The 13839-nt window shown below is 33.4% G+C and overlaps 2 protein-coding genes and 3 non-coding genes across 7 annotated transcripts in view; 2 read left to right on the forward strand and 3 right to left on the reverse strand.

The window, feature by feature from the left end:
- Positions 1-2193: 2193 nt before the first annotated feature.
- Positions 2194-2264, forward strand: Trnah-gug (transfer RNA histidin (anticodon GUG)). The gene has a single exon. It is a non-coding gene; the product is annotated as a tRNA-His (tRNA).
- A 1015-nt stretch (positions 2265-3279) lies between these two features.
- On the reverse strand, positions 3280-3350 carry Trnah-gug (transfer RNA histidin (anticodon GUG)). Its single transcript has one exon. It is a non-coding gene; the product is annotated as a tRNA-His (tRNA).
- A 2221-nt stretch (positions 3351-5571) lies between these two features.
- On the forward strand, positions 5572-5642 carry Trnah-gug (transfer RNA histidin (anticodon GUG)). The gene has a single exon. It is a non-coding gene; the product is annotated as a tRNA-His (tRNA).
- Positions 5643-6908: 1266 nt separating this feature from the next.
- The window catches only part of LOC134832011 (3'-5' RNA helicase YTHDC2-like), a 216013-nt gene continuing 209082 nt past the window's right edge, over positions 6909-13839 (reverse strand). Inside the window, exons 1-5 of one of the 3 annotated variants that reach the window (XM_063845892.1) lie at positions 12471-12672; positions 12091-12398; positions 11288-12036; positions 9439-10731; positions 6909-8760 (exon numbers count right to left, since the gene is read on the reverse strand). In XM_063845892.1, the coding sequence (XP_063701962.1) occupies positions 7072-8760; positions 9439-10731; positions 11288-12036; positions 12091-12295 (3936 nt within the window). In that variant the 5' untranslated portion in view covers positions 12296-12398; positions 12471-12672 and the 3' untranslated portion in view covers positions 6909-7071. Of the gene's footprint in view, positions 8761-9438; positions 10732-11287; positions 12037-12090; positions 12673-13839 lie in introns of those variants that run through there. The other 2 variants (XM_063845895.1, XM_063845893.1) reach the window with 2 other exon arrangements.
- LOC134832014 (activating signal cointegrator 1 complex subunit 1) lies at positions 12666-13753 on the reverse strand. Its single transcript, XM_063845899.1, has one exon. The coding sequence runs from the start codon at positions 13705-13707 to the stop codon at positions 12694-12696; it is 1014 nt and encodes a 337-aa protein (XP_063701969.1). The 5' UTR covers positions 13708-13753; the 3' UTR covers positions 12666-12693.

Genomic DNA, 13839 nt, shown 5'->3' on the forward strand with positions numbered 1-13839 from the left:
ATTATTGAAATTATTTTGTAAACCTTGTTGTAAAAAAATAAAAGGATTATTCCATATCGATACGGTAAAACGACAAGTTAATATTTAAAGTTATTCTGAGAAAAAATATACGAAAAACATATTTTTATACTGTAACAACTTGATAATGTAAAGCCATCGAAACCAATAAAAACTACAGTTGAAGAGCATGAAAAATAAATAAATGCGAAAGTCCTCCAATTTGTAATAAAAAATTAAATTACAATCGTGAAACGTATTCTCTTGCAATATTTCTGATTTTAATTTATTGGCAAAAACAAATATTGATCCGATTTAATTTTGTCCCATGTTTTAAGTACTTAAAAAAATATTTCAATTGTTACTATAACTAGGTATATATTTTTATTGATATTGTAAATATTAAAAGGTCGGAGAAAAATAAATAAATAAATAATGTATTGAATTCCACTGCATTATTTTTTAAAACCAGGTTTTATTTTATTTTATTTTTTTTCGTTGATATTCTTGTAAATTATTACTTTATTTTCGGCAGATTTTTTTTTTATAAATAAATTGCTTTTCACTGTAAAGTTTGTTCATTAATTTTCAATGCATTGCAATTTTGGATCGAGATATTTTATTTTTTAATTTTTATAGAACTTTATCGTGTGTAGCTTGGAACTTCCACTGATCTCTTGATGTCACTTCAATTTTTTTACGGGTTAAAATCCTGTGAAATGACAAAAGTTCTGAATGAAAGTTAGTTAAAATCCCTGGAAAACTCGTTTTACGTTAAATAATTACTCAAAACTTTCTCAATTTACAATTTTTTTATAAATAAAAATAAAAACAACCATCGATAAATTGATTCAGTGCCGTTCATGCATGCACGGTACGCGAGAGCACAACATAATATTTTGCGCAGTCAAGATGTAATCTCGAGAGATTATAGAAAGCAATTAATCAACTCCTCATAATAAATGAGTGAATGTAAAAATATGTGTTTATTGACCGGACACGATCGAAAGGTGATTTTATTTCTGTGTTCTCACGTAGAAAAAAATATTTTTTTTCCTAAATGATTTTATTGTGCAGTTACGTGATCATTCACCAAAAGTTGTTCAAGCTTTTCCACTTGGATGGCCGAACACTAGCATTAGTTCAGCATTTGTATAGTTGTGAATAGAAGAAGAGCAGGAAAAAATTCAATTAAAATGTCTTTACCTAATCATTCATTTTTTTTGTCGTTGTTCGTGCCTACGCTCGTGTGCCAGTAACTCAATTGATTTGTTTCGTGATTTAATGAAATAAAAAAAGAAGGAATACAGAAAAATATAAATATAATCAAATAAAAGGCTTGCAGTGATTTTTCTTGGGAACCTACTCGTGCATACATACGAACAAAATAGTTTTGTAGTAAATCATGCAAAAAACTGCTTAACGTGATTCCCTGCCCGCATATTTTATCATCAATCATTTTGGTTGATTTTTTGTGTTGTGTTTCTTTGATTCTGGAGGATTTCGGGGTGAAAATTAATCACAAGATTTTATTCAGGGTCATAAAAATCGAAAAAAATAGTGTTTTAGTTTCTCAATAGAATTATTATTGTATCTGGATCGTATCCAAATATAAAAAGTGACCTTCGTTGCTTCAATATTTAGCATCAACTCGAGTAACTTTCATCATGATGTTAATAATTGTTATTTTGCAAAAAAAAATAAAAATATTTGTAAAATTGATTATATTTTGTCCGTTCAAGCAAATTACAAATCGAAATCAATTAAATTTTTTTTATAATTTTAATGTATTTCCCAATAACGAGCATAAGTCTAAAAGCTCAATTAGACTATTTTTAGCGCTTTCTCCCTATTTGTCTTCCATTGACTTCTATATCTTTTAAAATATTTGGTTATTAAAGCCGTATATAAATCGGTTAAGGTCTCAAAATCCCGAGCTTGAATTTCAACCATCCGTTTGCAAACCCCGTTATGCGAGACGAACCAAAAATCTACATTACCGACTATCATACGTGAAATAAGTGTGAAAGAGAGAACCGATTGTTAGAGCGAGATAGCAGTACACACTTTCGTAGCATAGATCGTATGCTGCACGACGTCTATAGTGTTGTTCAACATATGTACAAATATATGAACGTATGTTGTGTGTAAGAAAGACATTCGAGTTTAACACTCCGTTTAACAACTGGATGAGTAGTCACTTTGGTCTAGTGGCAGGACTTCACATTGTGGCTGTGACGGCGAGTGTTCGATTCACTCAAGTGACAATCCATTTTTTGATTTTTTTTTTCATTAATTTTTTGAATTATGTAATTTTCTGGATAACTGGAGTATTAAACTTGGTATTAGATAAGCTTATGAAAATATTCCATCGTTGTCCACTCTGCGTGATATTCCATTCTAAAATTCTTAAGGATCCTCTTAAAATTCTTAAGGATTGTTTTGTTGTATACATTTTGTGGCAGTTGTCGTTTCAAACCATAGAAACATATGTTTGTCAATGTGGTATCGTGTTTGATATCTGGTTGTACCATTAATTTTTTATTTATTTTATTTTTGACTGACTATTCACAGTCTGCTTTCTGGATTTCGGAATAGCTGTGATTGAGTCTTATGTTCTTTTTTGCGGAGTAATTGTTTTGTTAACGTAAGTTGATTTGATTTTCCATCTGTAATTATTTTCGCTTATTTTAAAACTAGCTCAAAGGGGCACTAAGATCTTCGGATCACAAGCTTTGTACCAAATGTAGAACGAATAATGTTTTATTCAAAAAAGTACATCAATTTCTGACTTGATGATGATCTCGTAAATGGTACATTTTGTGGCTTTTGTTAGCTGCTGTGGCCTCAGTTGTCGTTTCAAACCATAGAAACATATGTTTGTCAATGTGGTATCGTGTTTGATATCTGGTGCGGTATCTCCATCAAAATGTATCAATATTCCTACATAGCTATATAAACTCTTTCACAACCTCGAAATCTTGGTCATCTGTGTGCCAGTTTTGACCTCCTGGATTGTTTCTTATCATGAAATTGGTTTTTGCTTCGTTGATCTGCAGTTCCATGTTCTCCGATCCTATTCTCCGTGCAAAGTATGTTTAATTGACATTTGCTTACACTCGTCTTATCATATCTGAAAATAAAAAAAATTGTTTTAAATATACCTACCTACCTAAAAGTATAAGAAAAATATGAAACTTTTGAAAATTGAATTGATTTGCAAATCATTTTCACTGAAAATGTACTTTAATTCATGGAGGGCCAAAAAAATACATCGAGATTTGTCACTTGAGTGAATCGAACACTCGCCGTCACAGCCACAATGTGAAGTCCTGCCACTAGACCAAAGTGACTACTGATCTCGCTGAAAGATCACGCGATAAATTGCATTTTGCAGTTAAATTTCGGCTTAATTTAACCCAATAAATTACTTTATAGTTTGTTTTTTTTTAAATATAAATTTGTTTTAGAAGTTGAAAACTTAATAAAATAAATTTTTTAATATTTTTTTTTTGTTTATTTTTTTTATATTTTTTTTATTTTTTATCATACTTTCACTTTTTTTCAGTTGTAATTACCGTTACAACCCATTGAATTGCCGATCTCGTTTATATTCGTTAAGTTTTAATTGCCTTTCAATGTCAACATAGGAAGTGCATTAATGGTAACTCTGCTACATCAATTGATTTTCCTCTATGGAAAAGTGAAAAATACAGAGAATAATAAGTTTAACTTTCACCGTGCTTTCTTTTCATTTCACATTAATTATCCTTACTTACTTACTCAAACTTTTTATATGCGACTTGTGTGTCTAACGCTCAACTGCTGCCATAATTATGCAAATCCTTTTAAATTTCTGCACAACATAGCAATTCATTATAAATGCACCTTCAATCCATTTTAATCTTGAAGCATTTTATAAAATTCTTCACCTTTTTTTGTATGCGCCTTTCTTCTTCTCAACTAATGTAATTCTCAAAACGACGACAACGGCGCACACCAAACAGTATCGCATGGCAAAGTAATTTCCCAACCAACAACTGCAGTGCTCCCAACAACAACAACAACAACAACATCCTTCATCGTTAACATTATTTTAGAAATTGCATTTATTCTCATTAATTTTTATAAATTGTATAAAGGGAGACCTTATAAATACGTCGTTCTTTTGCGATACTTTGTAGAGGAAGAGAGGAAGGCAAAAGGAAAACTAAATTATTTATACGAGTGCGATCCTTCGTTTTCTTCCTCGTCGTCATCCACCTCACCATGAACTATTTAAAAACTAGTCTCATTAAATATGATAAAATGCTATTCATTATGCGATTCCAGTTCAGTGAGCGTGTACCACTACTGCACAAAAATTATAGCTTATACATCCCTTTTTTACCTGGTTTCCATATTTGATTTTGTGTTCGTGCATCATGCAACATGGTGCTCATATCTCACATTCGTTATGATGTCTTTTCCACGGATGGACCCTAATATTGCTTCACTTGACAAGGTTGGACGTCTTCCAGCGTTTTTCCAATTTCTCTTTACTTTAAGATCAGGAGGAAAACATATTTGCTGCAACGATAAAATATAGTAAAGCTTATAAATTTATTTAAATAAATTTAATAGGTCGTACTTAGTTTGACAAGAAAAAATATTGCTTAGTAGCATAAGACCTGAAAATAAAGGAAAGCAGTACAAGTGCTATTATTGTGCAGCAAAGAAAAGATTGTCGAGGAAGGTTCGTAATAATGACATATAAAAAATTGAGAGGATTTTTATTATTTACTATCTATTTATTTTTATTATATGCTTATTATGAATTTCCTATTAAACCATGTTTTCATGATATTTATAGCTTTAAAATATATATTGCTTTGCAAATTTTGTGTACTGTAGAAAGCCATTTAAACTATAGATTTTTTTAATAAAATTTTTTATTTATTATTTTTGAGCAGAGACGTTTAAAATAATTATTTACAGCACATTCGCGAAATTTTTTCCAACCGACAAAAGTTTTTTCTGTTTTCAATGAACTTTTGCTTTTTAAGGCTTAAGATGATCTTGATACAATTAAAAATGAGTAGACAAACAACATTTAAATTCGTACTAAATTCAATTTCGTATTAAATTTTCAATTTTTTTAAGTTGAAAGTAAAATTTATCCATACGAAGATATTTTTTCCCGGGATCAGTTTCCTAAAAATCTATCAAATTTATACATTTCTGCAAAAAATAAATAAACTTTACAGGTAAAACGAAGTATACGGGTCCGATAGTTTATTTAATAAAATTTTAAGCGAACAATAAAACGCCAAGTTATTTTTTTTTCGAAACGCATTTAAACTTATCTCATTCAAAAACATGTTTATTTTTGAACACTTGTCGTACGGCTGAAACAACAAAATTTCGCATAGCGATATAAAAAAAAAATATTATATAAAAGAAATCATATCAGCAACTGGCGTATAACCAAAAAAAAAAAAAGTATGAAAATGTGTTAAAAATATTTTTGTTTAAAAAAAAACACACAAAGCTGTATTTTTGTTTTTAGCACAACGCTGATCAACGGGATCGGTAGTCACTTTGGTCTAGTGGCAGGACTTCACATTGTGGCTGTGACGGCGAGTGTTCGATTCACTCAAGTGACAATCCCTTTTTTATTTATTTTATTTTTCGCACATCTTCCACAGACCTCGCTAATGAAGACATTTTGTTTTTTCGCTTAAACTCAGATTTATGAAAGCCATCAATTACAACGGTTATTTATCACCGCGCGAAATAAATAACATTGCTGTAATTCAATTCCATTCTAATCAACTTGCTGCAAAATCCTGTGAATGTTAATATCAAACTTTTACACCCACGAAATTCTAATTAAGGTACATATGTGTGCGTTCGTACACTTGCCTTAATTAACAATCAATTTATGGCACATTTTGCTCACTTTTATATCTTCTCATAATAAAATGTGCCCTCGACTCAAAAGAATCGTGGTACCGCGAAATTTCCACATGCATTAATATTCACATGCGTACCAATTAAGAGACATTTTAACAGACGCACAAAGGGATAGAATTAATGTTTTCTTCTGTCTTTTACTGTTTTATTTTTCCTCATTTTCATGGAATGCCATGGAATTCGTATAATTTTATGTATTTCTAATTGAAAATATGGTTTTCAATTATGTTTTAGTGACATGCGTACGATTTCACTTACACAATGTGGCAATCACGTAAAAAGCCTTTGACAGACACGCAGAAAGCAATTCATTTAATTACTTGTTTAAATATGGGTTTTAATAAAAGTGTCACGCGGCTAGAGAATAAATCAGCAAAATGACGATTTTTTCGTTTCAATTAAGAGAAAACTTTTATTACAAAATTTTTTAGTTAATTAATATCAAATTTCTTAAAATACATTTTTTATTTGAACAAACATAACGGGCCGAAAATTTCTCATAAATATTTTTTTAATGTCGTTCAATTTCAATTAACAAATTAATTATTATTAAATTTATTTTGAACTTTTTGTATCTACCAAATTTTTTTTTTGGAAAGTAAAAAAAATTAAAATTTTTTAAAATAATATTTGACCGGTCTTTTAGTAGATTTTAAGATTTTTTTTAATTTAACAATTTATTAAATTTAAATTTAAAAAAAAACTGAATTTAATTTTAAAAGTTTAAAATTTAATTAATATTTGAAAAACAATAAGAGAAAAAATTAAATAAATTAATTATTAAATATAATGAAATTAATTTAAATTATATACATATTGTTTAATTTAATTAAAAAATCAAAAATATTTTTTATTATTTTTTACAAAAAAAAATTCAAAGTCGATTTTTTCAAAATTTTTTAAAGAAGTTTTTAAAAATCTGTAAACCGTCATTTTTATGAAATTTTTTATTTTTTTTTTATTTTCGGTACAAAAAGTTCAAAATAAATTTGTAGCAGCCTGACTTACAGTTTCTCTTCTAGAGAACAATTTCACATTTAATATTTTCAAAAATAAACTTTCACTTTTTTCCAAAGTATAATCTCCTTTTTGTTGACAAAAATAAATAAATAAAGTAACTTATTTAACGATCAAATTATAGTAAAAAGTTGCAATTTCCTGTGGAATCTCCTCGCCGTCGAGAAATTCGTCCAAATGTTTGGAATATTGCAAGTTAGATCCGTTCAGCACATTTCGCAAATACGAAAAATTGAATTGTCGTTCGTCGATGAGGCGATATGCGATTTGATCGTTGTCCAGATAAAATTCCGAGAGGCAACACAGAAACTTGCTCAATGGCACACTGAAGAGAATATAAATCTTGGCATTCTTGCTTTGACGCGCCATGCGAATGAGTTGCGATCGAATTGACGAGGAAAAGTCCCAACGACCGTTACGGACACAATCGACAACTTGTTCCCGGGATGCCGCTTTGACAATGAAACATCGCATTCGGACTGAAGAAGTGTTTTTGCTGGAATTTTGTCGTGGTTTGTTGTTGTAACGACTTGGCTGCTGCTGAATTTGCTGTTGAGATTGACGCTGATGACGACCTCGTTGATTAGCGTGATGCTGTTGTTGATGAGATGTCTGCGACGGAGAGGGCTGTTGGTTGTTTTGCCGTTGTTGTGATTCGCTTGTTGAAACGGGAGTCGAAGTACGAATATTTTCAGTCTGATTTTTGATAATTTCGTAATTTATTTGATTCGCGCGTGGCTTCTCGTCAATATCCTTCAACTTTGGCAAGTAATAAGCGGCTTCTTCGTCTGCCAGGATTTTACTTAGTGCCTCGAGGACGATGTTATTTTGTGCTTTTTTGAAGTAATCTCGTGAGTCGCTCAAGAAACGCAAAAATTGCGCACTCAACTTTTGCTTAAAGTTGAAGATCAAGAATGCCGTTTGCGTGTCACAAACAAAATTTAACCAGTCATCAATGAGAAACCGGTATCGATTCGAAATTTCGTCTTCCTCGGAACTATCGTCCTCACTTGGAGTCGTATAGGGAACGAGACTTTTGTTCTCATTCAAAGCCAAGGAGCCAGCAAAGAGGGCCACTGCCATTGGTGTCACCACTGTATTCGTTTGTGTCAAGCAAAAACGAGAAATTCGGACCTTTTCTTCGTAAACAATCCAATCGGTGGGCAATTTATCAAAAGAGTCACGTTTATCAGTGGATCTCTGTTTAACCACGGACGACATGTGAATTCCCATTTTTGTGACATTTCGTGACTTCATAATCCCCTTTTTGCGATCCACATGCGCAATATTCGGATACAGTCCAGCAACGATGCAAGCCTTCACCATGGCCCAGCTCGACGAATGTTGGTTCAAGTCACGAATATTTCCCGGGCCGTAAGGACGGATGAAGCCGATTGAGCGTAATTGGCCGAGAATTTGCGAACGCACTCCTGAAATCATGTCCAAAGTACCGTACCGGAGATAATTTTGTTGGCAAAATCGTCTTTCGTTGCGCATGGTTTTCTCGCGACTCCATTTCTGGTAGATGCGGAGCAGTAACAAGTGATCGCTGAAGGAATCTTCGGACAAGTGACGTTTGATGCCCATTACCTTGCCACGTTCGAATGATTGTGTGGGAAGTGTGAAGGGATCGGATGTTGAAAGTGCACTGACGATCGTCAAAACGGGATCTAAGCAACGGAGCATGATGCCATAGAGCAACATTTTGCCAAGACGGACATCGATGGGAAGGTCTCCAAGTCGCAATCCAAGGTCTGTGATATTTTCTTCTTCGTCTAGTGCGCCGATTGCCTGAAATTATTAATTTTTTATTATTTTATTTTTTTCAATTTTTCAAAAGTCATATGGGACAAAATCAAAAAAAAATTAAAATTTCATCAAAAATTACCGTTTTTGGTGCATTTTTTTTAAATTTTTCGAGAAATTTAAAAAAAAATAATTTTTAATAATTATTGTTTTGAAAGTCATATTTTAACAAAATTTTCTTCTCTAAAAATCTTTTGAATAAAATTACTGAATATATTTTTAAAATTTTTTGACAGTTATTTTCTGACATTTTTTGACAGTTTTTAATTTTTTTTTTTCTTAAATTTAAACTATTTCCTCAAAGGATATAGTTAAAAAAAACATCAAAAATATTATATAACGCACAAAAATTTTGTCATTTTGTATGAAAATAGTATTTCAAAACTTTTTTTTTTATTTTGCAATTCTATTTTCAAAAATTTTGGACTTTATTTTTTTATTTTCATTTTGATTTTAAAGGGTTTTTAAGTAAAATTTCATTGAATTTCACAAATTTTCAAATTTTCTAAATTTTAATAAAATTACTTTTTTTGAAACAAATTTCTTGCAAAATCACAAAAATAGTTAAAATCCCAAAAAATTCCTTTTTTGATGAAATTTTTGTTTTTTTCCAGTGGATTTTCAATTTTAAGCTCATGTTACCACAGACAAAAAAAATCTTACCTGCAAAATCTGTATACTCTGCTTGACATTAAAGCTACTCGGTGGTTGGATAGCTTCCTCCAAGAATTGCCCAATTGTTAATTCCGTCTCTATCAATTTTGCTTGAATGCAAATTTCCGTCAGTGGCACACGCAGCAATTCTGGCAAAGTGTAACCCTCCATCGTATCAAACCGCGTCGAACTATAAAGCCGATAACAGATGCCAGCTTGACATCTTCCTGCGCGTCCAGCTCTCTGCTTCGCACAAGCTTTCGAGCACCAACAAACCGCGAGTTGTGACGAACCCGAAATCGCATCAAATGTTTGTTGTTTCACGCGTCCCGAGTCAATCACATAAACGACGTCATCAATTGTGATCGAAGTTTCAGCAAGATTTGTCGCCAACACAATTTTACGAATATTTCCGGTCATGCGATTAAAGACGCCTTTTTGGTCGCCTGTTTGCATGTTACTGTGCAACATGAACAGACGATATTCGTTGGCATTTAGTTCCGTTTGAATCTTCTCCGCTTGTTCCAGGATGTCAGCATAACCGGGCAAAAAGACCAAAATACTGCCGTTTGGCTTGTTTCGGTGAATGTGCGAGATGAGTTTACACAGAAGATTGTGGTCAATCGTATCTTCCATGTTTTCAGCCAAATATCCATCTAGCAGCATCGTAGCCAGCTTTTTTTCCTCGAGCGGATTACTTTTCACCACTTTGTGATCTTCGCCTTTTCCGGAATACGGCAACAACAATTGAACAATTTCCGCATCTCCCTTCTCTTTTGCCATTCCCATCGCTGATTTTCCAGCGCGATTTTTCTTATCTGGATTCGCACCGGCTTCCAACAAGACTTGAATGAAGGATTGCGATCCCTTGGCTGTGGCAATCATCAATGCAGTTACGTTATATTCTGTGTGGAAATAATCCACGTCGAGATTTTCCGCTGCTATTAGATAAATAAATTGCTCTTCCATGCTCTCGTCGTCGCCATTGAGCAGCGCTGAAAGTACTTCGTCAGCAAATTCTCGGGTATCGTCATCCAAATTGACTGATTCAATTGCCGAGAGGAGTTTTTCGCTGGAATCCACTTGGGTTTCTCGCTTAACGGGATCAGTAATTGTGGCATCAGCCTTCAAAGAGCGACGCATCTGCTCAATTCGTTCATTTGTGTAACCAATTTCCACTAAAACGTCCTCCAAGTAGTTGAGCTGAACATCGAACATTTTTCCGGGTACTTCAATTAACGGGCATTCGAAAAAGTATTTGGTAAAAATTTCGGAATCGATGGTGGCGGACATGAGAATCACCTGAAAATAAATTAAAAATTAATTAATTTTAATTACAACGATTTTATATTAAAATGGAATGGTTTTATTAATTTTAGAAGCAAAAAAAAGGTTCGAAAATTTTTTAAATGTTTATGCAAAAAATCGATTAAATTTTTAAATAATTACGAAACCATCTTTAAAAAAATTTTGAAAAAATCCTTTCTAATTTAATTTTTTCTGATTTTTTTAATACACCTCCAAACAAAGTAAGAAAAATTAATTTTAAAATTATTTTTAAATTTAATTTAATTTATTTGGAAATCCAAATCAAAATATCGAAATTTTATACTTAATTTTTTCCAAAAAAAAGGTAAAAAATTTTTAAAAATTTATTTAATTTTTTAAACAGTTAAAATTCAAGTCCTCAAAAAATTTAAATAAAAAATATAATTTTTTAGAATAAAATTAAACTTTTTGTTGGTTATTTTTCAACAAAATTCTTCCTAAAAGTTTTTTTTGCTTCTCTTGTATTTTTTTCTTTTTAAGAAATTGTGAACATTTTTAATGAGTTTCATTCGAAAAAAAAATTACTCACCTTGATATGTGGCACAGCTTGCATAGCTCGCTTCAACGAAATAAGCAAAAAATCCGAAAATTTATCACGTTCGTGAACTTCATCGACAATCACGTGCGTGATATATTTGAAGACCACTTCGGGCTTGTCGCTCATGAGACACCGCAACAAAACGCCGTTCGTACAATAAATCAAATTCGTCGACGGACTAATCTTACTCTCCAACCGAATTTGATAACCAACTGTTGAACCGAGTTTTTCGTTCCGTTCCTGCGCCACTCGCTCCGAAATCGAAATCGCCGACAATCGTCGTGGCTGCGTGCAAATAATGCGGTACGGAACCCGACATTCGGCTCCGTCTTCCAAAATATATTGCGGGACTTGCGTCGTCTTGCCGCTTCCTGTTTCGCCAGAAATCACGACAGCACGCGAATTTCGAATGGTTTCGATAATTTTCGAGCGATACGGAAAGATGGGAAGACTCATGCGTTGCGAGACAGTTGCAGGCGCCAAATTGCTCGGATATGGCGGAATTTGCAAGTGAGGAGCATTCATCTGACCGACACTAATGCGGTACGGAAACAACTTTGGACTATTCAGATTTGCCTTTAATGGCTTCTTCAAGTCACATTTCTCCTTGAAACTCAGGGGATTCTCTTTAAGTAGCTGATAAATGGTGTTCCGTGAAGTTCCGGTACAATCGAGGAAAAGATCTTCCGACAATTGCGTATTTTTTGTTTGTTTAAACACCGTCAGGATACGACTTTGACCTGAAAAAGGAAAACTTTTAATAATTTTGTAACGAAAATCAGACAAAAACAAACCTTTTCCATGACTTTTTGACTTCAATCCGTATTTTTTGACATATTCGTGCACATATCGACGCTCCGTGTTGGTAAAATCGGCCGGAAAGGTCAGCTCTGTCTTTTCATGGTCCTTCATAAAGTCATTTATCATGGTTTCTGTTGCCATTCGGACACTTTGCTCCACTATCGGAGGGTTTTCTTCCTTTTTCTTGCGCGGAGCCATCGTTCAGAGATATTTTCTTTGTCTCGTAAATCTAATTTTAGTTTTTGGCTTTCTCTAATTTTGTTTGTTTACATCAGTTGTTGTTGTTGGAATTGTGAGTTACCTAATAAAAGTAGATTTTTTTGATGATTTCGCAAATGTTTCGGTAAAATTTCATTAAATCACAAAAATTTACCTCTTCAAGAACTTTTTTATCCGAAAAAAGCTGAAAATTAAAGCTTAACTCTTCTAAAATCCACAATTTATTGCGAATAAGACTAAAAAAATCGCGCTTTTGTGTGAGCAAGTTTTTGACGTTTCATCCAGGTATCAAATTTCGAATCGAATTTTTATTTAAAATTGGTCGTCGGTTGAATTCAAATCATTTTTTACGTAAAAAAATATTTTTTATTTCTTTTTCAGACTTTGATAATGCAAGAAGCCTCGTAATATCCAACAGTTCCACTTGTATGTCTTTGCGAAAGGTGAATTTCCTTGACTTTTACTCGTCCAAAGTTGAAATTTCCGTACTTTTGGAGGATTTTCGTGGCATCAAAAGCTTCAACTCGACTATTTTCCTCCTGATTCTTCAAAAATTTTGTGTTCATCAGAGTCACATGCAACTTTACATGGTCATTTTTCCGCTGCATCAATCCCTTATTGCAAAAATATTCGTGTAATTGGTCGCTCATCGCTTGCATTGCCTCACTTTCGATCGCAGCAAACAAAACATTCACTGCCGATGGATCGTCATTCATTATTTCAAGTCCCTTCATTTGCAGTTCCAATCCTTTGAACTGGCTGACGATCGTTTCCTCGCATTCCCGCAAATATTGTGCAGCCAGAGCTCGATCCGCGTTGTCCAACAACGTCAAAAGCACGATTGTGATGTGAAGTCTGTGCGGATTTTGAAAATATTTCTCCGTAATGCCGTAAATTTCGTTGTCTCCGAGTACTTTGGTCTTAAAATCCAAAAAAGTCTCTTGAATTTCGGGTTCAACCATGGGCACGGACAAGAAATGTGTGAAATCCATCTTCATTCGCGCTCCAATGACGATAATTTCGATGCGTCGTCGTGCGGCAGAGACACTTTTGGCATTGTTGCTGGTTATTTTGATGTCACCATCTTGACCCTGCTTGGGAATTTCGATTTTTGTGCTGGTTTCCGTTTCGATGCGGCGTCGTGTGGCCCCTTTGGCACCAACTATCACGCCAAAAAGTTGCGAAGGCACGTGAAAAGCAGTCAAATAACGTCCATTTGTGCATTCAATCTGGTAATTTTCCTCGTCAGCAACGCAATCATCGTCGTAGGCGTCGTGTTCGACGTACTTTTCGGGCAGTTGGGAACCTCCAAGAGATGCAGTGTTTACAGTTTGATTGACTCGGTAGCAACGAGACCCGATCCACAACAAATCCGGCTTTATTACGTCCATTTTGCGAGGAAAAACAGCTGAAACGGCTCTTATCGAACTGTCTGATTGGAAACCACAACAAAAATTCTCGTTCATCGCGTTCATTCGAGTCGTCGTTCATTTGTCATCACGACAAACGTCAAGTTCACCAGA

The sequence above is a fragment of the Culicoides brevitarsis genome, chromosome 2 (assembly GCF_036172545.1).
Source record: "Culicoides brevitarsis isolate CSIRO-B50_1 chromosome 2, AGI_CSIRO_Cbre_v1, whole genome shotgun sequence".
Taxonomy (NCBI): Eukaryota; Metazoa; Arthropoda; class Insecta; order Diptera; family Ceratopogonidae; genus Culicoides; species Culicoides brevitarsis.

Excerpts from the sequence above, each read along its gene's own strand:
- LOC134832014 (XM_063845899.1), bottom strand. The coding sequence starts at position 13,707 with ATGGACGTAATAAAGCCGGATTTGTTGTGGATCGGGTCTCGTTGCTAC.